Source organism: Harpia harpyja, chromosome 3 (genome assembly GCF_026419915.1).
Source record: "Harpia harpyja isolate bHarHar1 chromosome 3, bHarHar1 primary haplotype, whole genome shotgun sequence".
NCBI lineage: Eukaryota > Metazoa > Chordata > Aves > Accipitriformes > Accipitridae > Harpia > Harpia harpyja.
Window position 1 is genome coordinate 82,209,598 of NC_068942.1, and position 26,126 is coordinate 82,235,723.

Below are 26,126 nucleotides of genomic sequence, written 5' to 3' on the forward strand. Positions count from 1 at the left end.
CCCATTAAGTAGAAAAAGCTTAACAAAATATTCTAAAAAGGGTATATCTAAATTCAAATGGGAACCAGGAAGTGTTCACTTTATAACCATTTTATCCAAGAACACTTAATCTTGGTTAAGTATATTACCCCAGTCCCATTCAGCAGAACAACCTTGGCAAATTACAAAATGATTTTTCACTTGATTTAACAAAAAGATTAACAGCACACTAACTCAAACGAGCTGCCAAAAAGTAAGTTTGAAGAACCACTCTTAAAAAAAAAAAAAAAAAAAAAAAAAAAAAAAAAGGTAAATCATGGATGATTATTCCCATGAAATCTGAACAGAGATTAGATGACAACCACCATTCAGTTGAAAAGTTGCATTAGCAATTGGGAAAATGGCTGAATATTCCCTAGACTTCCCACGTTCTCATTCTATAACCCTCTCCAAGACCAACGCGGGGACAAGTACAATAGCTGCTGAACATTCAAGCAACAGCCAAATTGCCTCCCTACTTCATTTTCCCACACAGCTGAACTCTGCCAGTGCTATCAGCGGACACTGTGCCTTCTGACCAACCACCTCGCGCTGCGCAACAAAAAATTACAAATAATAGAACAGAACGTAAAAGCTACATAATACATAATAAGTGAACAGAGACTAAAGAGAAATTCAATTTGTGTTGATAGATCTCCTGAAAATCATGCAAAGGCAGAGCTAAAACAGAGAACAAAGCCTGCCAATTTCACAGCCATGGAGACTGACAAGGGGCTATGGAAGAAATTTTTCTCAGCTATAGCTAGGATGACTCAAAAGCTAATGAATACAAGTCTTGGCGCTCTGTTACAGAGCGATTCACATGATAGTAAAATATTTTAAGACAATATTTTTATACAGTATTTTGAAATAAAATAACATATAAACTTAAATTCTTTGAAAATGAAGTTCCTACAGTTCTGAAAAATTATAGAAGAAAATTGCAACATTGGCAAACCAACACGTACTGTTTTAACTTGGAAAGCTACCATCTCTTTTCCAGCATGCTGAGTTCAACAAGCACTAAAACACACCTATTTTCCTCTAAAGAGGCCTAGTAAGCAACGAGACACAACTCCATACACATTCAGTCAATTTCTCCAGTATATAAAACTGTAACTTTCTTCTAGGTCACATACTGCTATGAGGACATTAAGCCAAGATAACACAACAAACTCTTTGCTAATCAAGACAAAACCCTATTTTAAAAAGAAATCTTGAACTCATTTACTAAGATAAAGAACTTCACAAAAAAAGCCTGCACTTTTTTCTGAAAAAAATACCCCCCCATTTAAGAGCTATTCCAACATAGCACAAACACACCAGAGTACACCTGCAAATACAAACACATCTGAAAGAAACAGCATAGTGACTTTTTTTTTTAATTACCTCAGTCAAAATAAATATTTTGAAACAAAAATAGCAATTTTATTCAGACATTAAAAAAATTCCCACCTCACCTTATCAAGTTTTAATACAGTTTTTACTTAAAAACAAGTCACTGACAACATAGGGGACTGTTTGGTCTCTTTCAAACAAAGCTAAGGACCTAGAGGACAATCTCCCTACAGCAATGATGACAGTGACACTTTATGGAGATCCTGTAGGTGACTTTGGGGGAGGTCTTTTGTAATCCTGAGACAAGAGTGGGGTGGCTCCAGCATTACCTGACAGTAGGCGTGATTTCCAAGGGCTTTGTGGGCTTCATCAATAACCAAACATTTAATCTCAACAGCAGGACACGTCCCACGGGAAAGATCATTCACCATTATTTGAGGTGTAAGGAAGAAGACTCTCTTAGTAGTCCACAGTTCCCTCCGACTAAGAGCTTGGGTTCCCCCTGAAAATTAAAGAAATAACATTTGCAAATTGTTCTGCTGAGAACAAGCCATGACCTGTGACCAGAGAGCAACAGCAGAAGGTCAATGGGGCTGGCAAACCCATGTTGGCTTTGGGAAAGGAGTGCCTTTTAAAACAGCACGTACCTTGACGCTAGTCCCATTTTCAGGAAAAAAGGGTGAATACAAGGACTAGGAAGATATTCTGCATTAAAACACTAAAGCCAGAACCACAGAAACAAAGGCTAGAAAGCTCAAGGTGCCCCCTAGCCTCCCCATCATGGTTTAACCACAGCCAGCAACTAAGCACCACACAGCTGCTCACTCACTCCCCCCCACCCAGTGGGATGGGGGACAGAACTGGAAGGGAAAAGGTAAAATTCGTGGGTTGAGACAAGAACAGTTTAGTAGAACAGAAAGGAAGAAAACAATAATGATAATAGCAACAATAATAAAACGACAATACTAACAAAAGGATTGAAATATACAAAACAAGTGATGCACAATGCCATTGCTCACCACCCGCTGACCGATGCCCAGTTAGTCCCCATGCAGCAATCCCCCCAGGCCAGCTCCCCCCAGTTTATATACTGGGCATGACATCACACGGTATGGAATACCCCTTTGGCCAGTTTGGGTCACTGCCCTGGCTGTGTCCCCTCCTAATTCCTTGTGCCCCTCCAGCCTTCTCACTGGCTGGGCATGAGAAGCTGAAAAATCCTTGACTTAGTATAAACAGTACTTAGCAACACACTGATAGTTTCAGCTGTTATCAACATTCTTCTCATACTGAACCCAAAACAGAACACTATACCAGCTACTAGAAAGAAAATTAACTCTATCCCAGCTGAAACCGGGACACTCCCGCAGCCCTACACCTAATCTACACCATCGCTGACAACGGTTTGCGCTTAAAAGCAGGTTACGGATTCAGTCGTTAAGGCTATTACTTCAGTAAGCAATAAACTGCAGTTCACGGGGTCTGCAAAAACTTTAAAGAAAAAAAAAGCCATTATTCTTTGGCTTAAGTTTCACACAGAGCATGTTTTCTGTGCAGACATTTACACCTCTGTGTGGAAACCCTAGAGCTCTGTGAACCACAGGGCTGCGCACCAGAGCTCCAGAAAACACGTTCCAGCGCTTCACCACCCTTATATTGGTGACCTGGGGTTTTAACTATTGCAGAACTTAAAATTAACCCCTTAAAAATCTTCTAGTCCTAAAAAAAGACTTTTTTTTTTTTTTTTCACCTCCACTGGGGCTTTTCACGTTTCTTGCCCTTGCCTTTCAGCTAAGCAGCCTCAATGTTTGCGGCTCCTCCGAGGCGACCCCCGAGCCCGACGCACCCCGGAGCGGAGCAGACCCGGCCCCGGCCCCGGCCCTGCCGCCGCCCTACCTGTCATCTCGGCCATGTGCCGGGCCGGGATGCCCATAACGCGGGCGCAGGCTTCCATCTGCTGAGCCACCAGCGGCTTGGTAGGGGCGAGGAAGAGCACCTTGCCGGAGGGAAACCAGCGGTAGAAGTTGTACATGACGACGGCGGCCACGAAGGTTTTACCCAGCCCGGTGGGCAAACACACCAGCGTGTTCCCCAACAAGGCGGCGTGGGCCATGCGCACCTGGTAGCCGCGCACCGGGTAGTTAGTGGGGTAGATCCAAATGGAGCCCGCCGCCTCACAGAAACCCGCCACCGGGCTCGGGTCGGCTGCCACCGGGCTCGGGTCCGCCGCCGCCGCGGCCGCCACCAACAACAGGTCATCGTCGTCGTCTTCTTCCTCCTCCTTCTTCTTCTCCTCCTCCTTCGCCGCCTTCCCGCTCGCCGCCCTCCAGGCCTGAGGTAAAGTGCGTTGCCGCCCGCCGCTCATCCTCCCTCAGGGCGCCGCCGCGCCGCGCGCCTCCCACCCGCTCTGAGGTAACACGCGCCAAGGCGCAGCGCCCTCCATTTTCTCTCGCCGCCGCCGCTTGAAAACCCCGCGGGAGCCGCCGCAGCGGACGAGGGGGTGGGACGGGAGGCGGCAGAGCCGCCTCCCGTCCCACCCCCTCGTCCGCTGCGGCGGCTCCCGCGGGGCCGCCGGGAAGGCTGGGCGGTGCGTGAGGAGGAGGAGGAGGCGGCGGCGGCGGTGGTGGTGGCGGCGGGCGGGAAAATGGCGGCGACGGCGGGTCCGGCGCAGCCCTGGAGCGCTGAGGAGCTGCGGAGCGAGGCGCTGCCCAAGAAGGATATCATCAAGTTCCTCCAGGAGCACGCAGCCCAGGCGGTAAGGGGTGGGCGGTGTGTGTGTACGTGTGTGGGGGGGTGTTTCTCTCCGCTACTCAGCGGCGTGTCTTGCAGTTCCTGGCGGAGCACAAGCTGCTGGGGCAGGTGAAGAACGTGGCGAAGACGGCGAATAAGGAGCAGCTCATCGCGGCCTACACGCAGCTTTTCCACACGCAGGTGCGGGGCCGGGGCGGCGGGGCCGGGGGCTGGAGGGGTGGGGGGGCAGCGGTTGACGGCTGCCGCCCCTCTCCCTCCCCTCAGCGGTTCAAGGGCACGGACGGCGCGGAGAAGGCGGCGGAGAAGGCGAAGCCCGCTAAGGTGGAGGAGGCCAAGGGGAAAGCGGCGAAGCCCGAGGAGGCCGTGGAGGAGGTCGGTGCGGCACCCCCCGCCTCGCGTTGTTTGGGCGATCGCGTGGGGCAGCCGAATTAAGCAGGTATTCCAAAACCTGGTTGCGGCAAGACGGCTGGTGTTCGTACCGTGCCTGAACCTTAAGCTGCTTCTGGAACTTGAATTAGTGATGGGCCCTGTGCATCTCTCCCAAAGCTTCAGTCTTTGCGGAAAACTGCGCCAAGGCTGCTACATTTTCCCCAAATATCACAGCCCTGCAATAACACAGGAACATGCCATGCACTAGCGCTGCACGTGCTCATTCGGTGCCTTGAACTAGGTGGTTGTTCGGTCTTGGATGTAGTTGGTCTGAGACTAGTTAATGCAGCAGTCATAACTCTGTTTTTATAAACTTAGGGGCCACCAAAGTATACAAAATCAATTTTAAAGAAGGGCGATAAAACCAACTTTCCGAAGAAAGGAGACACTGTTCATTGCTGGTATACAGGAAAACTACAGGATGGAACAGTCTTCGATACCAATATTCAAACAAGTAAGGTCATATATATACACCGTTTGGCTTTTGTTGCAAATGCACGTAGAGGAAATTAGCCAGGCTCATTAGGCAACCTCGGGCAGGCATTTGCTCGTGGAAGGTGTGCGTGGTAGGAGTCCTGACAAACTGCTTTTACCATCCTCTCGTTGAGCTGACTGGGGGTGTCCCTGCAGCCCGCTCCTGGAGCCTGATTTTTCCATGAGGTAGCGCAGGGCAGTATTTTAGGACTGGCTGGTGTCAAGTGACACTGCTGCATCTTGCCAGACCTCACGTTGGGCATTCTCCAGGCCATAGATAATGTGAAATGTGGGGATTTAAGCAGTGCTGAAACTACTTTGGAGGAAAGATGGTTCCTGCTCAGGGAGTTTCCCTTATCTATGGAACTCGAGCACCAACAGCGTAGTCAGCGTCTCTAAAAAGACACATCTTGGTGTATTTCTATAATAAACTCTTAAATGTGGAGGTGCTGGCATGAGAGTGATTTGAAGTAGTCTGGTGTACCGTATCCACTGCAGACAAGTCTGCTGGTATTTCTGTGACAGTTTCTCGATCAGAAGATTTAAGTATATGAAATTCTGAAATCCTAGAAATGCTTTTCCAGCAGTGATGTCACTGGAATACTGTCTGTGAGTCATCATACTTGTATGATATTGTATGTTGCCTGTTGACTTTTTTTGCTTCACTAATGTGTTTATGACTTGTACTATCAACTTTAGTAATTCAGAAATGAGTCTTTGAGGTTCACTGGATCAGTATCTGAAAGATGCTCATCAACTTTAGCTCTTGGTGCAACTTGAACATTTAATAATGTTTTTAGTGCACAGCACTAAATTTTCCCCTCAAAATCTGATAGTGGGCTAAATATAGTATTATAAGAAGAGGTATTTATATAAAGCATGATCATAGCAGTAATTTTAGACAGAAGTATGGTATATGCTGGTGTGATGTTAAAGCAAATCAACATAAAACTGTCTTTCAGGTTCAAAGAAGAAAAAAGCAGCCAAACCTTTAAGTTTCAAAGTTGGCGTAGGAAAAGTAATCAGAGGTGTAAGTAAACTATTAATGACTTCCTCAGAATCCAGAAAGTTTCCATTCTGCAGGATTTATGACCGGGGTGCAAATTTTGAGCTGCTGTTCTTGTTTCTTGTGGAGGTAAAAAGGCAAGTTGAAAGTGTTTACATCCACAGGATGTAACACTTATTCTTTACGGATGCATTCATCCATCTGCAGTGTCATTCCTCTCGTGAAGTAGTGTGTGGAAAACAGTGTAACAACTACGTGTTCCTCAGGACAAGCACAGCCTCTTGCACGTGTCTGTCTAGTTCTTTGCACAATAGACAAGGTTATCGGTTTCCCAGGGCTCTGTCAATCACTGCGTGCATTCAGTGTGCTTTCGTCCGTCAGAAGGTTGTTTTCTCTTGGCATCTTTTTTGTATTTGCCTCGGTCTCTCTTCCCGTGTAGTTCAGTTCATCCATTAATTCTGATCTGGATGCTGAAACTCCAAATTCCTCTGGCTGTCATACGCTGAAATGAGTTGCAGTTTGATGCTGTAACTCCTCTGCTTTGTCCAGCACCGAGAGCTGAAGTACTGCAGGTGGAAGCTGTGTGGGGGGAATATCTAGGTAGACTAAAAGCACTCGGTAGAAGAATCGAGCGTTCTGCACACCCGTCTGTTAGCTTACATCTTGAAGTCACAGATGCTGGTGCAAACTTGTTGTGTGGGGAGATACCAGCGTATGTGCACAGCAAATGAGGTGCTTAACTCTTACCTCGCTGCTGCTGAGCCACTGGTGAAATTTGTGGCTGCCTGCACAATGTAAGAATGTAAGCAGGATCTTGTGCTTACCTGATTGAAAAAACAAAACAAACCCAACCCAGCACAATCTTCCATGCTGCTGCTGTGCGGGAAAAAGGCCTTTATGGGTGACAGCATTGGAACTGGGAAGGGGAAAATGTCCCTGGGCTTGTGGCCAGTACTGCAGAAGCAGCAGTCGCCTGGGTTTTTCTTCAGTTTCTTGGCACAGTGCTCCTGTGTCTGTGTGGGTGCCAGATATCTTCCTTGAGCAGCTACAGGACAGGAGCAGCAGCTGTTCATTGTGAAATGTTGGTACGGTGCTGAACTGAACACCGGCTTTGGGCAGTGCGAGCGAGTCTTGAAGAGGGACAAGCACTGAAATAAAATCAGTCTTTAAGCATCAGCCTTAAATAAACACTAATCCATTGATGCTGTGGAATGGTAAGGAAGTATGAGGCAGAGAGAGACAAACCCCTTGGAACAGTGTTTGCAGTGGTCAGCTGTGAAACGCATTCTGAAACTCTGAATACTTGCTTAGAAATGAGCATGTTACTTCACGGGTTCACTAATGTCTTTGCAACAGAAAAGCATGAACCTGCACTGCAAAGTACAGTACAGGCTAGTGTGGGAGCAGGGAACATCGGCCAAGGGGGAGTGTTTCAATAGAAAGAATGTGAAACAACTGCAACAGCGTACTCTGGGGTGGGTGAGCGTGCTGGAGAGAATGATGTGGAGCTGCGCAGGTATTCATAGGAGCAAATCGGAAAAGCGTTATGACGTGCACTTTTTGTTAAGCTCTCTAAGACTGCTGTGTTCTTTTGTTGTTTTTGTTTTGTTGTGTTTTTTTAGTGGGATGAAGCTCTCTTAACAATGAGTAAAGGAGAGAAGGCTCAACTGGAAATCGAACCTGAGTGGGCGTATGGCAAGAAAGGGCAGCCTGATGCCAAGTATCCTTCCACAACCAATTACTCATTAAGTAACTTGGAAATGCTTGCTGGAATAAAGTGCTTTATGGACAGGGATATAATGGCGGGAGCATTCACCTGTTACTCATAACAGGCTTAGAACATTAACAATATAAAAAAATCCAGTGAACTTAATGGATGGATGCAATTGCCCATTTGTTTTGAAGAAAAGCTCCTGCAGGCAGTACTGCAGAGGAGAACTTGCTATTGTTCTCTGCCTGCTTTTTTACTCTGGCTGCTTCCAAATGCTTATTCCTGCAGCACCGGTGGGGATGCTCAGCGGTGTAGTAGGGAGATGGGAGGAAAGTTCTGCTGCAACTGGAGAGACAGCAGCGAAATCTTGGCTAGAACTGGTCCTGGGATACCACCGAAATGGGGGACTGAGTGAGTGATCCTGCAGAGTGCCTTGGGCAGTTGTGGTTTTTTACCAGCGCTTCCAGAGGAAGGGAAGCAGTGTTCTCTCTCGCTTGAATCCTATGTCATGCTAATATAAAGGACTGTCTAGACATTCTTCTTCCCTCTCTAGTACCGTAGGACAGTCTAACTTCCTCACAGAGGGAGAGCAGCGACCATGTCCCAAAAATGGGCAGGCGCCTGGCAGTTTGGGCGAGACTCAGCTGCTCATCTTCAGCGGAATGGGAGTAATGAGAAGCATGTCTTAGTAAAGGCGTATCTGCGGAACTGGTGCTGAACGTCTCACGACAACTCGAGTCGGATGGCAGCCGCGGTTCCGTACTAAACCCAAGACGTTCAAACGGGTCAGTGAAATATAAAACTGACACATGAGAACAGGGAGAACAGGTGGTAACTCGCTTAACCCTGGCCCATGGGGTAAGGGGTGGTAGGGGTTCTGCTTCTGAAGCTTCCTTAACATGCGCGAACAGGATTCCACCAAATGCAAAACTTTTCTTTGAAGTGGAATTGGTGGATATTGAATGAAATGAAGAGTTTCCTTCACTGCTGGGAATCCATTTATGATCAAGAAAGCTTCTGACAATGCAGTTTTGCTCTTGTAACTTCAGGATATAGTTACAACTGTGGCCTTGTATCAAAATCAAGTTTGTTCTCCCTGCCCCAACTGCTGTACAGTAACATACCACTAAAGAAAACATAGTTTATACATGCAAGTGACTTCACTTTCTTGTGTATATGCTCACCTTAACACTTCTTTCTCCTGCTATGGGGGAAAAATGGCATAGATCTCCAGCAAACTGTTAAAGGAGAAGTAGACCCAGGACTGTTTTTATTACCCCTGGTCATACTGCGTGATCATTTACTGAAAAGCAGCTACTTCGATACCCGGCTCAAGCCTTCAGCAGTGCACTTCCCTTTCAGCTTTATCTTTTGCGGAGCTGCTGAGTCTTAAAACAGCACTCGCCTAACAATCTTAGTTAACCTAAAATATTAGAAGAGGGCAAGAGGAAAAAATTTACATTTGTATTCTAGGCATTGCCTAAGTTGGGGGTGGGGGGAAGGAAATTCCACTGCATTTCTCTTCTAAAGGTGTTTTATAGAAGTGTCAAGCACAATGCCCAGCCCCATCTTGAGGCAACCCACCCGCACCCCATGCGTTCCTGAGGTGTTCCTGTACCACAGACACTGCAGTTTGAACAAAACTGGTGATACGCCGAGACTCTGCCGCTCTTACTCCTGGCTTGAACGAGGCAATCCAAGAAAGCTCAGAGGACTACTGAATTCCTTGCTTTTATTACAAAAATGGGAATGATCACTTTGATCAAAATGAAAAAAGTTTGCTCACACTGTGTACATGAAAAACTCTAAATACAAAAATCATCCCAAACACAGTTTGTGCTTTTTAGAAAAGAATGCAACATCATTTTGCACTGCATTTTAATTTTTGACCCCCACATAGAATAGAAAATACACGTCGCAGCGTGCAAAGGCTGCCATCGTAATCTGAAGAGTTTCGATCGTAACCACATAAACAAAGGAGTCGGGGATTTGCTCGCTGGGGCATGGAAGAGATCTCGTGGTAGAGCAGGTGGTGACGTTCCGGTTGGAGAGCAGAGCAGGAGAGGACAGCCTTGCTCCTGAACTGCCAGCCCTCCCGACCTGCGCCGTTCCTGCAGCAGCCGTGGCAGCCAACACTGGTCAGCAGAACAGCTTTGGGGAGAAAAAAAAACCAGAACAAAACCCCTACAGCTTTACTGATTAAATCTATGGAATCATTATGAGACCAAAAAAAATTCTTCAGATATCTCCATAAATTAGTGCAGGGAATTAAAAAAGAAAAAATGCATTTATGGTAAACTAGAATTGTACAGAGATACCATTTATCGGTTACCGGCACACAAATCTTGCTTCACACATACCCTGTGAACATCAGATCATTTCACATGCAAAAGACCAAAAAGCAGGTATTACAACAGTTCTTTCACATCCCTAATTTAGAAAAATATATATTTTTTTTTATTCCATCTTTGTTGAAACTGTGGCACAGTGAACTTCACTCACTCTTCCAATCAAGTTGGATGGTAATACTGTCCATAATTCCATGCGTTCTGGTAATTGTACTAGAAAAAACAAACACAACAGCATTAAGTCAGACTGCCCGTGCTCCACAAGGATACCTGACAATGAGCTGTCTGTCTTTCCCGAAAGGCACAGGTAAGGCTGCCCTTCTGTAACTGGGATGGTTCTGGTGGCGGCCAGCGCGGCGAGGTGCCCGCGTCGCACCCGGAACGTTCAGGACTCGGTACCCCTTTACCGAGGCTCTGCACGCAGCCCGTGCCTCGCTCCGGGTGGAACACACGAAGGTGTTCCTCTGCAGGGCCCAGCCCCGGGAACTCCCGACCACCTGGAAGAGCCCCGGGAAGTCAGCTTTGTTAGGGAGGTAACACTGACGTGTGGTTCAGTCCAGGGTCAGAGCTACACCTAGGGTCAGCGCAGAGCCTGGTACCGTTGTGTGTCGTGTTTTTAGTCGCTTAATAAACACGCACGGGGTAAGTCTTCCAATAGAGGACAGGTCAGAGGTTCGCTCTTGCTCCTCAGATCCCCTCTTTAGTACCTGCTCTACGGCTCCGCATCACTCCCCTTTCAACAGACTCTCGTAAGAGGGAGGAAAAAGGGAGGGAGCAGACGGTAAAGGAAGCGCAAATTGTGTTCTAGCTGCCCTCACAGCACACCCCACAAGATGGCAGAGCCTGAACAGACAGCTCAAGTGCCCCACCACTACTCCCTCTGAAGCCATGGGTTTGCAGCTAGCAGAAACTATCACTGAGGCAGTCCCCATGGTCTTGCTGCAACCAGCTGTACCCCAACTATCCCAGCTGAGCCTAGGTAGGTATTCAGCCGTGTAACATTCTCGGGGTAGCACGAACAAACGTCTCCATTCCCTCAGAAAGTGTTTCTGTCTGCTACTCTCAAGCAGACTGTGAAACGCACAGGAGGCAGACAGTGATGGAGTTACCATGTCAACCACAGGGCTGAGATCTTCCTCAACACTCCAAGTCTGCTGTTCCCACGGTTCTGTGCCTGAAAACTTGGGGCATTTTTCCTGGCCTAGTGCTGAGCAGTTTCCCCATGTTGGGTGAGACACCTTTCACTGCCTGACTTTGGAAAGAACGCTTGGCCTTGATGCGGGCACTTCTAAACCACAGGTACACAAAGACTGGTTTGTGTCCCATCTGCAAACACTTCTCAGGGGCTTACTAGGCTCCTTGCAGTCTAAACCACAGTATTCATTAAACTGCTTCAGCAAAAGTTTCAGTTGGACCCTCTGTGACTCACAACTGAGAATAAGCAGCATTCCACACCTGCAGCACATCACTCCCGCCCCAGCTGAGGGGGCACCGGCAGCATCCACCCTTACCAGTATTAATCTCGCACAGAAAGGCAGGGGTTGAAGCTCTGACTTTACAGCCTGCCCCGTGGACAAGTCAGAGCACAAAAAAGGACAGTCAAGTCTAGAAGCAAGCAGAGCCTGTGCTGGAGGTTGCTGCTGCCACAAGCAGGAGGAGGAAACCAAGGTATGGTATTACTGATTCACTCTTTAAGCCTCTGTAGGGGACAACATGAAATGCCATGCAAGAACAGCCCCCAAGACAAGCTGTTAAACAGGCTGGTTTGCATGCACTATATACCAGTGCAGTAGACCCATACCGAAACGTTACAGGAGCTACTAGTTGGAGAAAGGAACTATCAAAACGCGCAGTAAATTGGCAGCCCAAGGCGACCCTCCTGGGCAAAACATTTCAGCACAGAACAGGTCTCTTGCCCTTAGCCCGCAATGGCCTTAACTGTTGTCACACATCCCTTCACATAAACATCTAGCCACCAAACTGCTCATCTTGCTCCACACTAGAGAGAAATATTTTACACTTGCGTAACAGGCCAAAGAGGAATCAACAAAAACAGGAGCTAAATTTTTACTCCAAGCCTTCCTCGCCAACTGACACGGGCCATAGATAAACGTCACTGGGAAAACCACAACGTGCATACATTCAGAACGTGCATGTTGAAAGAAGTAACCAAGCATACACCTACCTGGTACCAGGCATTGTAGTTATACGCTGCCTGATTGACTTGCATGTCTCCATCCATCATCTGCGCTGATGCCAAAGCTGGGTCATCTGTGAGCATTTTCTTTTCATCTGGCTCCTCTGATCTGTGAAGTTAACATATGCTTATAAACGGTATCTTGGATTAAATTCTGAGCATGTCTTTGCATGAGAAATGTTATCATGGATAAGGTTAAGTAGTATTTTGAAACTTGGTGCCCTGTCCAAACAGAGTAACAATTTGATTTAGAAAAAGACAGTAGTATATTGTGCCTCAGAACGATAGTCTGGTTTTTAAATTGTTCTGGTGCTCAAACCGAGACAGCAAAAGCACGTTTCTGCTTAAGAGTACCAGTACTGTTTAGTTTTCCTGTGATACAAAATTCAAAATGTTATTTTCCAATAAATCTGTTTCCAAATATTTTAACCAACAGTGTAACCCAATTTAGTTTGTACTTTAAGTGATCAAAAAACAGTGATTTTGTTCTTGCAAGCAGTAGGTTTAAAGCTGAAAAATATATGTATATATATTCATAGTTTAAAGAAAAAAAACCCACAGACTCTGAGATTGTTCTCTGAACTAATTATAAAGCATTTCCAAAAAGTGCTTTGTGTAGTGTAGTGTACGGTGCAATGTAGTACGTGTTCCAGCTACCCCATACTGCATCATCTACCAAGTTAGTTTATACCCTCAGGTGAACAGACTTCCTACCCATTCTCTGCTCTCCTTTTTAAAGAATCCTGCTCCTTTAGAAGTGCTTGATGTTCATCATAGGCATCCAGAAGCCTGAAGGAGACAAAATGAAAGAAAGCTTTGCTCACCATTTTCATGTAAACATTTTAAACACATGAGCAACCATTTCACAATGTCTACTTGAAACTCTAAGAATACAAAAACATTCTAAAAAAAACTCAACCGTAATCAAATTTTAATCAGTGATCTACCATGAAGATGGGAAAGCCAAGAAACTTAATTTGATTCCACAAAGCATAGTGAAGAATTTTCTGTTAGCTCAGAAATTCCCAACTTGCTCAACTTCTATCACACTTTGGGCAGTTCTTTTATAAAGTTCCTTTATAAATAAGTTTTCTAAAACTTATTTGTGATACAGCTGCTTCTTCCAGTGATTGCATTCCCTCAGCTGCCTGTTGATGCCACCCATAGCAGCCCTGATCCTTAGGAATCAACATTTCTTTAAATACTGGCAACGAGTATTACACAAAATTACAACCACTCCAAGGTAGCACCTACAGCCTTCTCCCAAACAACACAGGAAGAACAAGTACCTTTAATGCAGCACAAAAGAGTCCTAGCTAGAATTCCCACAAATAACTAAATACCATTTCATCTGTTGCATACCACAGTTTACAAGGTATCACATGAAAACTGCTTCTTCTGTCAATATTGCTCTTGGTGAAAACCATTTCTTGTACTTATTCTATGCTCTAGTATTATTTGGGAACTGAAAACTTCATTTTGTTTGCTCTATCTAGGATCCCAAACTTGCAATGCTTGGCTGCCACGCAAGTTAGGATGGCCAGAGTCAGCAGAAATTAAGGACAGCTATTGTTAAAAAACATACAAAGCAGAAAAACTAACTCATGGTTAGTCCTTCGAAGTTAATTAGCTGCAAATGAAAACAAGGGCTTGTTTTACAATAGAAAATTAAGAGAAAAAAGTATATCTAGTATTTAATTAAAAAGTTGCACTTCCAGTATCTGATCCTCCCACATAAGTGTACAGCATTGTTAACACTTTAAACATAAAAAAATCAAATCAACGCAGATTTGAGCAGCAGCTCACAGGGTACGGAGTACCAAATTATACCTGTGTCACAAAAAACTTCACATTCTCTTTGAGGAACATCCTCCTTTATAAAATTTACCAAGAGAAAACTACAGTAAGAAGTTATGGGCAGCATAGTTTTGCTCTATGAGGCATTAGCTATTTCAGAAAAAAAAGGATGATTTTCTGAAATGATATTCCTATTTAAAAATAGGAAGTTAGTTTAGAAAAGCAGCTATCCCTCAACAGAGAACTGATGGCACAAAAGAAAAAACTCAATGGATGCCACTAACCCTACCCCTTCCCTAGTGCTTCTACCAGCACTCTTGTGGTGACCCTAATTTGGCCATTGCACAGATTACATCTTACTTGTTTACATCAGAACCAAAATCTTCAAGAAATTCCACTTTTCGCTGAGAAAACGTAATCCTCATTTTTATAGACAATGCGCCATTGACAGCCTTATCAAAACAGCTCAAGATGTTTTCTTCATTTTGCTTGAGATCACCACTGTACTCCATTTCAAGTAAGTTGAGATACAGTTTTGTATTTTCCTGTGCAAAAGACATATTAGAAGTTGTACATCTGTCACGTTAGGCATTTAATGCTGAATGTATAGCTACCGGATGCATACCAGAACGTTTACATCATAAGTATATGCTAGAATAGTCAATAAAAAGGTTTTCTTTTTACATTGGTCATCTTTGACCTGGCTTGTTTCACAAATAGATTAGAAGTGATCTAACACTACAAAACCAGATGTCACGCTTCACTAATAGTGAGCTAATAGTATTTGCAGTGCCAAATATTTCTGTGGTTATACCAAACAGTCTACAACTACTGCCTAGGCGATCAATTTTGTTCGCCTTGAGATGTGAACATGCCTATGATATATAAGATTCTAAAAAGGAAAAATGAAGGTATGAAGCACATTGTGATTCTGATGAAAAAAAAAAAGCAAACTTCCAGATTTGCAAGCTGCACATACGGCAACATCAGTTTAGAGGGACTGGTGTCTCCATGTAGTAATGAAACATTACATACAGTTACAATTCCTGTCATCATTGTTGCCATAAGAAAAAAAAAAAAAAAAAGGTTCAGAAAGAGAGAAAAATACCAGGATCTTTTTTTTTTTTACACATACTTTGTCAATTTCTATGGCTTCTGACAGCACTTTTCTTGCCTTTGGAAGATTTTTCTGTACTTTGAAGAGGTGTCGAGCTAATTTGATGGCGTAAAACGACGATTCACTAATTGATTTGGCATTCCTAACAGCATCTTCAAGCAGATGTTCAGCTTCTTCCATGTTTCCATGTCTGCGTTCTAAGCTTACTCTTCGCAAGCGAATCATTGCTAGCCCTAGAATACACTCTTCGAATGTCTTCAAGATTCTTCTTGCTTCATCAATGTTGCCTAAAATACCAGTGAAGATGCTTTAAGATGAGACATCCAACAGCCTCTCAAAACCAGAATCCCTCCCAGCAAAAACTAACATTGCTCTTACCCTGCTGCTCCTCAAAGGCAGCCCACAGCATGTGAACCATTGGTTTCTTAGGAAGATGTATTGTGCAAGCCCTGCTGTAGACATGCCTCACTCCTTCAATACTATGATTCTCCATGTATTTGGCATACTATAGTTGAAAACAGAGCAGAGATTGAAGAATTTAAAGCTTGTATTTGTCTTTAAAAACATGACAGAACGATAAAATTCTTTTGTTTAAACCCATTCAGCACCTTTATTGAACCACTAGACTAGTTTCTGTAAGGAAGGACGTAGAGAGGCAACGAAGTTGGCATATGCAGCAGTCAAATCTGGTTGCAAGCAGACCATCTCCTAATGCAACAGATATAGTTATATATGAACAACATTCCACAAGAGTACAAAAGGTTAGTCACTAGATCAATGTATGCAATCGGTAGGAGATAAGTGGTAAACCACTTCCCTTACCTTAATCCAGAAGTCCTCATAGAGGGCACATGAAATAACACATCTTTCAAAGAGGACCACAACTCGCTCATGAGTGCCATTTTCTATCTCAAATTCTAAGTACTCTTTCCAGTTTTTCAGCTGAATTTTCTCCAGAGGTTTTACATGAAAGTAAGGCCTCTTAATCTGCAAGAGTCACAGTATGGCAACTTACGACTAATAAGCATACCACCAAGTGGCTTAAAAAAAAACCAAAAAAACAAAAAAACAACAACAACAAAAAAACCCCCACAAACTAAACAGCCACACACCTTTCAAGCAATGCCATTTAAATAAACAGGACTTCAGAATGATACGTCATTAGCTATTCAAATAAGTCTGCTGGGGTTACCCAAGTACTGATCTCAAGAGATTTTGCTGACAATTACATTCTAGGCCAGTAACTTATTTTTTGAGAAAGCTTTTTGAGTGCAAGTGTTTACAGAAGCTGAGAAAGAACTCAGTGCAGTTAATCCCTTGCAAACCTGCTGTCACAACGTAACAATGACATTGTAAACAACAATGAATACTGCCCACATACATACAACTCTAAAGAAATTACTGTTGTACTAGCGCATATCCTACAAATTAAATTCAAAATTTGGTTGAGAATCATGACAAGACAGAACATTGGATTGAACTTCACATTAAATATTTACATTAAGCTGATTATTCCAAGAGCTAGCAAGATTGCATTTTTATTGATGACTACAAGAGGAGCTGGGTGGGACAGAGTTCAGCACAGAAAATTTAAACATTGTTTGAACTAAACATAGCAAGGCATCCTTCCCGAGATCTTTTGCTTTTTCTCTCCAAATCTTTTATTTTACCTGGTTATCTCTCCTGTACTGCCACTCCATCTCAGATACAAATACATACAAACGGATAAAGACTTACAATAATTAAGCAGTAACATTCAATTCTTCAAGGCCAGCTGAAATTTAAAGCCAATTAGCCCGTTCATGCTCCTCACTAAACTCTACTATGGAACCCAATACTCTTTTTCCATTTTGACAAATTCACAGGTACATTGCTCCTGCTAAAATAACAGTAAAGCAGGTCTAAGTGGTCTCCATCACTTATGTGACATCTGTTGCCTGTCTACCTCCTTTCTGTCTGTTTTAAAGACACATTTAACCTTGTATTTCAAACACCTCAGAGATCCAACACGTTGGTATCTACAGAGCAGATATACTCTCTTCATAGAAAAAGTACTGATTCTGGGCAGGAGCAAGAAAGGACACCCTGTTTCTTACACATTTTCTCCAGTGTGTCCACAGTTTTAGCATTCTCCCAAGTTTCAATAATTTGTAGCTTACAGTTTCCGAAGCCAAGAACACCTATCCCCACATAACCATTTTCCATCATACGTCAGCATATTTGAGCCTTGCCTACTCTAGGGACACTCTCTGCATGCTCTGCTTCCTTCTACGACAGGCAACCTGTACGAAAGCGACCCTGTGGCACGTAGGGCTGCTATCAGCCCTTCAGGCTGCTGTGTAACAGAAAGGGTAACCCACCCGAGTTAGACTATGTTCTAGTCTACGGCGCTAGGACTGGTTAGGTACCATGTCCTGGAGTTCCTCTGGCTTATAAGGTATCTGGCCTAGTCCAACAAAGTGCACTAAGCAACATAACAGTTCTGACATCACTTAACCCATTAAGGAGTCTCTGTATCAAACAGCTGGGACAGATCTTCAATGTACTTTCAAAAAAGAAAATAAATTTAAAACAAGAACCATGTTATGCAATATGCTATTTGCCAGGAAGGAAAAAAATAAAAAAGAGACCGAGAATTAAAAAGTCAGGTTGTTTTTCAAAAGTAACCAAACTTAATTCTACACAGAAAAAGTTCTACATTTGCAGTGGTCAAATGATTAGTTTAATTAATTACTTTGAAAATGTTATACATAGGAGCTGCATGTTATGATGGCTACTTTTGGAAAGCGAAAGTTAACTGATTGCAGGTGTAAGAGTGTAACATTAAAATACAAAAACATACAGATTTCATTCTCCTTTTAGGATAGGCTTACCTTTTCAATCAGAATTACCTTCATCCCCTTATTTTGCAATGCCCCATATGCATAAGGCAGTACTAACTTACATAGCATTTCATGTTTCTGTATTTAAAGACTGCTTAATAAACAATACACCATCTTGCCTCTCTCCAAATACTATTAAATAATAAAATAATTAAAGACTTTTAAGTCGTCAGATGACAAAGGTGACCTCACAAGTTGCCTTTTCACAAGAAAAACAGCAGAGAAGTGAAACTTGATCTTTGTTCAAAGCCCTACAACAGTTTAAGTTGTAAGGCCTAACTGTTACTCAAAATTCCTAGCTCCCAGTCTTATGTTCAAAACGCTTGCGCATGCTGCCTTACGTAGAAAAAACAAACTTACCGCTTCTTCAAACGTCCACCTCTTACTGACTTCATGTTCATTGTGGTTAAACATTTCTTGATGAATCTCAATGATTCTGTGCCTCATGTTTTCTATCTCAGTGATTAGCTAAAACATAATTTTTAAAAATGTAACACAGGTAGACACCGTATCACCTTTGTAAATGCATTTTATGATGACAATAACATGCATAAGTTAGAAGTATCACAGATGCATTAAATGTTACCCTGAACAGTGGAAGGGATGGGCTACTGCCCTGATGGTGCCTTGGACCTTAGCGCAACCCAACTGAATTGGTTTTCTACCTGAAGTTTTGCTCTTATGCTAAAGATGATTAAAGATGATTTTGGATCCAAGTCAAACTTGGTTTCAGTATGTGTACATTTTCACAGTCAGCAATTCTTCTGGACGGTTCCAAGTTTTCATACGCCTTTGAAGGCTACGAACCTGCACTGACTGTTGCTGATGAAGAGGTTTCTTGGACCACAGTTCCTAATCTGTTAATCTGGAATAATTAATATTTATCCCTAAAGTTTTGTACATCACTTCTTCAATTTTTTAACTCCATTTCTTTCTTTCATACCTATGAAAACACTGGAAAGGTATGTCCTGTAGGCAAAAGCAGTTATCACATGAGCCACAGAGCAAAGATCTGCAGGAGAACTACGGAAACACCTCAGCTACAGCTGTACTAATTGTCTGCAAATAAATTAATCTGTCAGCCACAGAGTAAAGCAAGAAATGCCGACGAACGTCCTCTGCATATGTACCTTGGCAGGGTCAGTTATGTCCTCAGTACCAGAGGGCAGGTCGTCTCCAGGTTGCGCATCCTCCCCGCTATGGCCATTCACAGATGCTAGCTCTCTGCGCAGCTGAACAAACTGCTCCGTAGTCAGAAGGTCCCGAGGCAAGTTGTTCTGTATATGTTCTTTAAACCTAAGAATAGTTAGAAACAAGTCAACACAAATTTGATGTTTCATGTTGCAAAACTCTGCCTAACCAGAGCACAGTAATAAATCCTAGTGAGGTTCTGCATTACTTTATTGACCTAGAGCAACACTGAAAACCCAACTTCCAACAACATAACCACAAAATGCAACTTCTACTATCTATCAGACTTCAAATGCTTCACATTTCAAAGAGAAAGGAAAGGACGACGAACTTCGGTGGTGAAGACAGACCACTTGCAATGCATAATGGATGCCAAAGGACAAGATCAGTTTTAGAGGAAGATACTTTATTTCCAAACCCAAAAGATCTGTAGAAATTATGGGGAAGACTGGTGCATAATTTAACCAAGGTTTCTGGTTCCCTCTTAATCTCTCCATATTAATGCAGAATTCTACTATCTAAAACTTAACCAAGTATTTCTCTTTAGTCAATTAAATTAGTCTTTCACCACATGTGAGCATTGCATGAGGAATTAAATTTCGAAACTGCTCAATCTGATCTTTCAATTATGTCCTCTCTTCTTCCTCACAATTCCAAGGCCTTCCTTTATTCCACAGAATCTGTGCATTTATCTAAAACCAAATTCCTAAAACATGTATTAGTACTTTAAAACAACCAGTCAAACTGTACGAGTACATAAATAAGTAGATAAGTATATAGAACTACGTAACTATTTCAAGTTCTTGTTGAGTGAACATTTTCACATTTACAGAATTAGGTTAGCGTGTGCTTAAGAAATTCATAGCATTAACTAAATCTTTGTTTTCTCTTTACCTCTGGAAGTGATGACTGTAGAGCTGCGTTGGAATTCCAAGGATACGGTCATAGATGGATGTAACTTCCCTTAAGTTTCCCTGTTCATTTTCCCAGTTTATATACATTTCCCATAGTCTGTCAGAACGGAAATCTGTCCCAGCAGCTAAGACTGCATGTTCATAGGCTCTGAAAAATGAAATAATTTTACAGTTGTTTCTAGATGTGGTGACAGAACAAGGAAGAAAAGTTTGCGCTCTTATTTAAAGATTATGAGCGTCCTCATTTACTTGCAACCACAGTTATATTCATTATTTAAATTCTGCAAAGTATTCTCTAGATATCTGTAGCAAGATCTCTAGAAATTCAGAAAGTTCGCACTCTTTTTTTTTTCCTCCAGCACTACCGCAACAGAACAAAGGCACAGAAAGGCAACAGAAAAATCCACTTGCAGGAATGCAAGATATTAGGAAAATACACAGTCTCTACCAACCTCTGAAGTCACAACTTTTAACCCTTGTACCACACTGTATTGTCTACCCCTTCTTAGGGAATTTGGCTCCATCATCTCTTAAAAGTCCTTAAAATAACTGCAGGTTGTTATTAGCTTGCCCCTTAGCTTAAACATATTAATCTGATTACACTGCTATGTAACTGTATGTGTGGGTCTCTTGTATCACTTAAGTCTGCTTTCAACTTACCCTCGAATAGTACTGTTAGTTTCAGGATCAGTAGGGTCCAAGGTCTCCTTTAAGAAGTTTATATAATGTATCCAAAGATCAACACTAAGAGGAATTGCCTGCAGCCCTCTGCGATAAACCTATGAAGAGAACATGAACTGTACTTCAAATACTTAATGGCGTCCTAATAGAGAGGCAACACTGTGTTATCCGGTGAACCTTAGAAATACTAATTACTGGAATTTTGTTTAAATAATCTACCATTACCATTTGGGTGGAGGTTGGATAGAACATGGCAATGTTCTGATCTCCACGTGCAGAGTCTTGATCTTCAAAGCGCAGCGGTCCCTGCATTCTGACCAGGTTGTGTGGGCAGGCTTTGGGGTACAGACCATAGGGCACAGACCCATTAGAGCATCATTGACAGCGTCTGACCAAAAATGCAATAAGATGTAGCAATTGTGACCAGCAAACCAACTATATTGTTTTGAAAATGAGTAATAAATGTAAGTGACAGAAAAGCCCTGCCCTACTTGTTAAGCTGCAGTGTAATACAGAGGCTTGCACTGCAAAGCTTGACAAACTGTAGAGGTTTAACGCACCTGCCAACAAAGAGAAAAAACATTAGCTACAAATGCCACAGACGTGACAAGTGCAAACAAAATCCCTACAAACCTGACCATACATGGCAGGTACTGGCAGCCAAATGACTTGCAGTAGGTTAGTCATTATTTGGCTAACAGGACCAATGGCAATAGCTGCGCCCAGCTACCTACATACCTCATCAGATTGTTTAACGTTGTCATGCCGCTTTTCAAGGTCTGCATACTTTTTCCAATATCCATAGCAATATGGATAGTGTGTGAAAAACCTGTCAAATGCTCTCCTGGCAGCTGGTAAGTGGTTCTGCAAGAAATACACAACAAAAGCAATGAATCCTTTCCTTAAAAAAACCTTCACGTTATTTTAGAAACAATAAATGTTTTAACGTTGTCTTAAAAACAATTTTTCATTTTGTGACCTCTGCTGACAACACTGGCAAGGGCAATTGTCTTAAAACAGCATCTATGAAAGCCTGATGTACAGTTCTAGATTTGTCACTGGAATACCCATGGCTTGTTTTGGTTTTCTTTGTTTATTTCTGGAAGGCTAGGGAAAAAGGGGGCATGTACTAACCTCCTGCTCTACATACTGTAGTAGATATACCCATCCTGTGAAATCCTGGGGATTGTCCTCTACTACTTTCCAGAACTTGTCAAAATCTGGAGGGAAGCAAGCCTCAATATCTGTTGTCTGCAAACTTTCAATATTTGGAATTTCACTCTCCTGTGTGTTCTCTTCATTCAAGTCAGGGGTACTATCAGGTGATTGTTCCATCTCAGTTACACTCATAATTTCTGTACTGAAGTCCATATGCTGTTCTTCTGTTGTCGTTTCAGCGCCATTGTCTGTGCTGTCATTGCTTACAGTCGGCTTCTCCTCCTCTGTATTATCTGCGTTCTCCATGGCTGAGGTTACTGCTGTTTTGTAGTACTAGATCCTGTGGAAATAAAAAAGATTCAGTATTCATGCAGTGAATATTCAAGTAGAACTTGGGCATGAATTATCAGCTAAGAGTCTCCCAAGTGCTTCAGGCATCCATGTATTCCACCACAGACCTTCATCAATTAGATCTGCTTCACGGTTGAGCTTAATTCACAATTAAAAAAAATGTTAACAGCAGTCATACATTTTAACATCTGCACATACAAACCATTGTGGTTTTTCTAAAAAACTATCACAAGTAGCTATCAAGGTATAACAGTGAACCAATACCATTCTCCTGTATGAGTCTAGCGGAAGTTTATGCCAAACAAATAATTACGGTCAAATTTATTCAATTCTCCTACTTCGTACAAATCAGTAACTTCTTTGCAAGACCAGCATATGTTAAAATGTACCCTCAATGCCTAGCTGAACTGGCTTAAATGATAACTTTGCAAAGAAAAGAATTACTATCAGCACTAGACTCAGTCCATATTAATGATGTCTATAGAAACTAACCAGCATCAGAAGGCCACAAAAAATATTTAGGCTAGCCCCTTACAAGCAGTCAACGGCTCCCACACACAACTCAGGTGTCAGGTGCTTCCTCCTGCCCCTCAGGACAGACTCCATCTTCCTCCCACTTTTCATTTTGATCTTCCTGCCAAATGCTGCTGCCCAGGCCTACCCTCCTCCACAAGGCCAGTCCAGCCTAACTTGGCTGCATGCTGCTCTGCCAAAGAGCAGCTGGCCACAACTGATCTGGGCCTTCACCGCCTGAAGCATAGGCGTAGGGCACTCAGCTGAACCTTCCCTACCCTCAAGCTACATCCTAATGACTAACGGATTCTAGGCAATACAATACCCAGGCAGAATACAATAGCTCTTAGCTGTGAATCTATCTTGATGAAGAACGGTGTGAGACCATCATCCTCAAATGCACTGTAGCAACTGCCACTCCTATTTCCCCTTGCTTCTCTTCAGAGAAGATGGCAAGTAAGTTTTGCGTTTAAAAAAACAAGAAAGTCCCCACACCCCACTCTATCTCCAGAATTCTTTCCCACTGTGTCCTGGTTTAACCCCAGCCAGCAACTAAGCACCACGCAGCCGCTCACTCACCTCCCCCCCACCCAGTGGGATTGGGGAGAGAATTGGGGAAAAAAAAGTAAAACTCGTGGGGTGAGAGAAGAACAGTTTAATAGAACAGAAAAAAAGAAACTAATAATGATAACAGTAACACTAATAAAATTACAATAATAATAATAAAAGAATTGAAATATACAAATGATGCACAATGCAATTGCTCACCACCCACCGACACCCAGTTAGTCCCCCAGCAGCGATCTGCCCCAGGCCCCCCCCCCCCAGTTTATATACTGGGCATGATGTCACATGGTATGGAATACCCCTTTGGCCAGTTTGGGTCAGCTGCCCTGGCTGTGTCCCCTCCCAACTTCTTTCTTCCCTCCAGCCTTCTTGCTGGCTGGGCATGAGAAGCTGAAAAATCCTTGACTTTAGACTAAACATTACTTAGCAACAACTGAAAACATCAGCGTGTTATCAACATTCTTCTCATGCTTAACTCAAAATCATAACGCTATACCAGCTACTAGGAAGACAATTAACTCTATCCCAGCTGAAACCAGGACATACTGAAAGCCTGAAAAGAGAACAAAGAGACCACTTGCTTTCACTTTAACAAATACATCGATAAGCCATCAATAATATAGTGGAGGAAAAATTCTTGAGAGAAAGGAAGAAAAAAAAAATCTATACCCTATCTTCAGCAGCGCCAACACGCGAGATAACAGTTCATGTTTTCCTAGGAGTTCACCAAGGCAAGTAACTTTGGCTTAGTGTTAAAAGGTCCACACGGTCTACTTTGCAAGTTTTCTAATAACTGTTTTTTAAAAGTAACTATTTCTATTCTCCATTGTATACATCATCTGGCAATCATAAAAATATAATTTCTTTCCTTTAAGGTAAACAGTTCATAATTTTGCAACTTTATATGGTAACTGTTCATAAAAATGAACAGTTTATGCCATTTAAAAGTCACACAAACACGATGTGACTACACAGAGCGCGATAGTGCTTTTGTTCTACAGGAAAAGAGGATGCTTCTGTAAGACAAGCAGTTTATTTTGTTAAAGACCAGTTCTTCCCCACACGTTGGGGCACTCTAGAAAGCCTGCTTCAAAAGCTGGTTTCTTTAGTGAGTGTTGGAGATGCATCTTCGATATTGATTTTGAGAATAAACATAATTTATAAATTAAGAAATTAAATATCAAAGCAGTATCAGTACACCTTTACTAGTGCAACATACAGAAGAGATCTACATCATTAAAAACAGCTGCCACCATTCAGAGCTTACCTGTGTAAAGACTCTAAAATCAAGGCCAAAGAGGAGTGTGTCATGAGAACAGCAGCCCCAACACTTAAAAAAAATAGCTTAAAGGATATTTACAGCTCTAAAATTTGAGAAAGCTAATGCAATTGTTTTTAAACATGCAATAATTTATGAGCTAAACTTATTCTGGCAGATATTTTCCCCCTCTAGCTGATTCAGAAGATCTATTCCAGCTTAAAAAACAACTTCCCCAAATCTGGCTGTCTTCAGATAAGGGGGAGAGAAAAAAGAAAGAGGGAGAAGCGGTATAGGATCACCCCTGCACACAAGGTTTCAAACAGAAACTGAAAGTCTGTCTGACAGTTCGCTTCCAGCTGAAGGAGTTCTAGAACACTCCCAGGGAACCAAGGCATATCCCAAACTCTTACAGTAACTGAAGGTTACAGCCGACACAACTGACCCTGCCTGGTACCAAACAGTTGCCCATCAATCCACGGAGCTACGAAGGCAGCACACATGAACCTGATGCTTCAAGTACAGGCAACCATGGAACAGAGTAACTTAATTCCAGGAGTTTTTACATCTCTCAGGCGAAACAACTAGATATCAGGTAGCCACACGCACCAGCTTTAAATAATTCACGTCAACATATATTATTTAACCTGTTTCAATTAAGCGTTTCTCGCATACAATACCGGCGTTTATAAATATGAATGAACTAATGCAAAACGCCTAGGTAAACACACAAACGGGAAGCACCACGGGATTTCAGGCCCCACCTTACATCGCCCCCAGCCCTAGGAAGAGCGTTTCACAACCCGCAGCAGCAGCTGCTCGAACCTCTCCGGGCAGGACGGCGCGGGCGCTGCCGGCCTGGCCCCCGCCCGGGGACTAACGCTCTCCTCTATTAAGCGACAGCCGCGGCCAGGCTGGTCTTCCCCAGAGCCCGGTAACTGCTGCCCGGGGGAACGTCTGCAGGCGGCAGCGGGGCGACTGTCACGGCAAGCGGAGAGCCCCAGGCACGGCGCCTCCTCCCCTCAGGCCGGCCCCGCCCGCCCGCCTCAGCCTCCCGCCGGCCCAGGCCCAGGCCCAGGCCCAGGCCCGGGCCCTTCCCCAGGCAAGGCGCGCGCCCCCCCACCCTCCCGGGGCCGATCGCGGGGCCCCGGTCTCCCGAGGAAGGGACCGCCCGGCCGCCCCGTCCCGTCCCGTCCCGTCCCCTCAGCGCCGGTACCTGCCGCGGGGATGGTGACCGCCAGCCCGCCGCGCTCCTGCCGCCGCCGCCGCCGGGCCCCAGGAAGAGCGGACCGCGCCTGCGCGCAGGGCACCGCGCCTGCGCCCGACCCGCACCGCGCATGCGCCCGGGCGCCTTCCCGCCCATCCCGCCAAATGGCGACCCTCTCGCTTTTCCATCCCTCCCCCCCTCAGGCAAGGAGGCGGCGG

At 43.7% G+C, this 26,126-nt stretch overlaps 3 protein-coding genes and 1 non-coding gene across 10 annotated transcripts in view; 1 reads left to right on the forward strand and 3 right to left on the reverse strand.

Annotated features, from left to right (window-relative positions):
* The window catches only part of FANCM (FA complementation group M), a 78,688-nt gene extending 74,856 nt beyond the window's left edge, over window positions 1-3,832 (reverse strand). Inside the window, exons 1-2 of the mRNA XM_052783690.1 lie at window positions 3,253-3,832; window positions 1,686-1,858 (exon numbers count right to left, since the gene is read on the reverse strand). Of these exons, the coding sequence (XP_052639650.1) occupies window positions 1,686-1,858; window positions 3,253-3,721 (642 nt within the window). The 5' untranslated portion in view covers window positions 3,722-3,832. The remainder of the gene's footprint in view (window positions 1-1,685; window positions 1,859-3,252) is intronic.
* Window positions 379-8,881, forward strand: FKBP3 (FKBP prolyl isomerase 3). 2 transcript variants are annotated; one of them, XM_052783706.1, is made up of 8 exons: window positions 379-384; window positions 4,003-4,111; window positions 4,186-4,287; window positions 4,372-4,479; window positions 4,855-4,990; window positions 5,973-6,040; window positions 7,639-7,736; window positions 8,639-8,881. In XM_052783706.1, exons 1-8 carry the CDS (start codon window positions 380-382, stop codon window positions 8,691-8,693), a joined length of 681 nt encoding a protein of 226 aa, XP_052639666.1. In that variant the 5' UTR covers window position 379; the 3' UTR covers window positions 8,694-8,881. The 2 variants fall into 2 exon arrangements, with proteins under 2 accessions (XP_052639666.1, XP_052639667.1); XM_052783707.1 differs by lacking the exon at window positions 379-384 and having other exon boundaries at window positions 4,001-4,111.
* A 561-nt stretch (window positions 8,882-9,442) lies between these two features.
* PRPF39 (pre-mRNA processing factor 39) lies at window positions 9,443-26,025 on the reverse strand. 6 transcript variants are annotated; one of them, XM_052783695.1, is made up of 14 exons: window positions 25,918-26,025; window positions 21,989-22,352; window positions 21,593-21,718; window positions 20,834-20,952; window positions 20,154-20,321; window positions 19,199-19,364; window positions 18,429-18,536; window positions 16,009-16,173; window positions 15,565-15,691; window positions 15,205-15,473; window positions 14,430-14,614; window positions 12,987-13,061; window positions 12,261-12,381; window positions 9,443-10,288 (listed from the first exon to the last, which is right to left on the reverse strand). In XM_052783695.1, the coding sequence occupies exons 2-14, from the start codon at window positions 22,316-22,318 to the stop codon at window positions 10,238-10,240; spliced, it is 2,010 nt and encodes a 669-aa protein (XP_052639655.1). In that variant the 5' UTR covers window positions 22,319-22,352; window positions 25,918-26,025; the 3' UTR covers window positions 9,443-10,237. The 6 variants fall into 6 exon arrangements, with proteins under 6 accessions (XP_052639655.1, XP_052639656.1, XP_052639659.1 ...); XM_052783696.1 differs by lacking the exon at window positions 25,918-26,025 and having other exon boundaries at window positions 9,443-9,878; window positions 10,230-10,288; XM_052783699.1 differs by lacking the exons at window positions 21,989-22,352; window positions 25,918-26,025 and adding exons at window positions 21,080-21,242; window positions 21,346-21,414 and having other exon boundaries at window positions 21,593-21,720.
* LOC128140261 (small nucleolar RNA SNORD127) lies at window positions 15,048-15,133 on the reverse strand. The gene has a single exon (XR_008234675.1). It is a non-coding gene; the product is annotated as a small nucleolar RNA SNORD127 (small nucleolar RNA).
* Window positions 26,026-26,126: the final 101 nt, after the last annotated feature.

Coding starts and splice junctions, on each gene's coding strand:
- FKBP3 (XM_052783706.1), top strand. Junction 4,480..4,854: donor CCGAGGAGGCCGTGGAGGAG/GTCGGTGCGGCA, acceptor TTATAAACTTAG/GGGCCACCAAAGTATACAAA. Junction 6,041..7,638: donor TAGGAAAAGTAATCAGAGGT/GTAAGTAAACTA, acceptor GTGTTTTTTTAG/TGGGATGAAGCTCTCTTAAC.
- PRPF39 (XM_052783695.1), bottom strand. CDS start 22,318: ATGGAGAACGCAGATAATACAGAGGAGGAGAAGCCGACTGTAAGCAAT. Junction 20,953..21,592: donor ACGTTAAACAATCTGATGAG/GTATGTAGGTAG, acceptor TTCTCTTCATAG/GTTTATCGCAGAGGGCTGCA. Junction 13,062..14,429: donor TTTGGTTCTGATGTAAACAA/GTAAGATGTAAT, acceptor TGTCTCCTTCAG/GCTTCTGGATGCCTATGATG.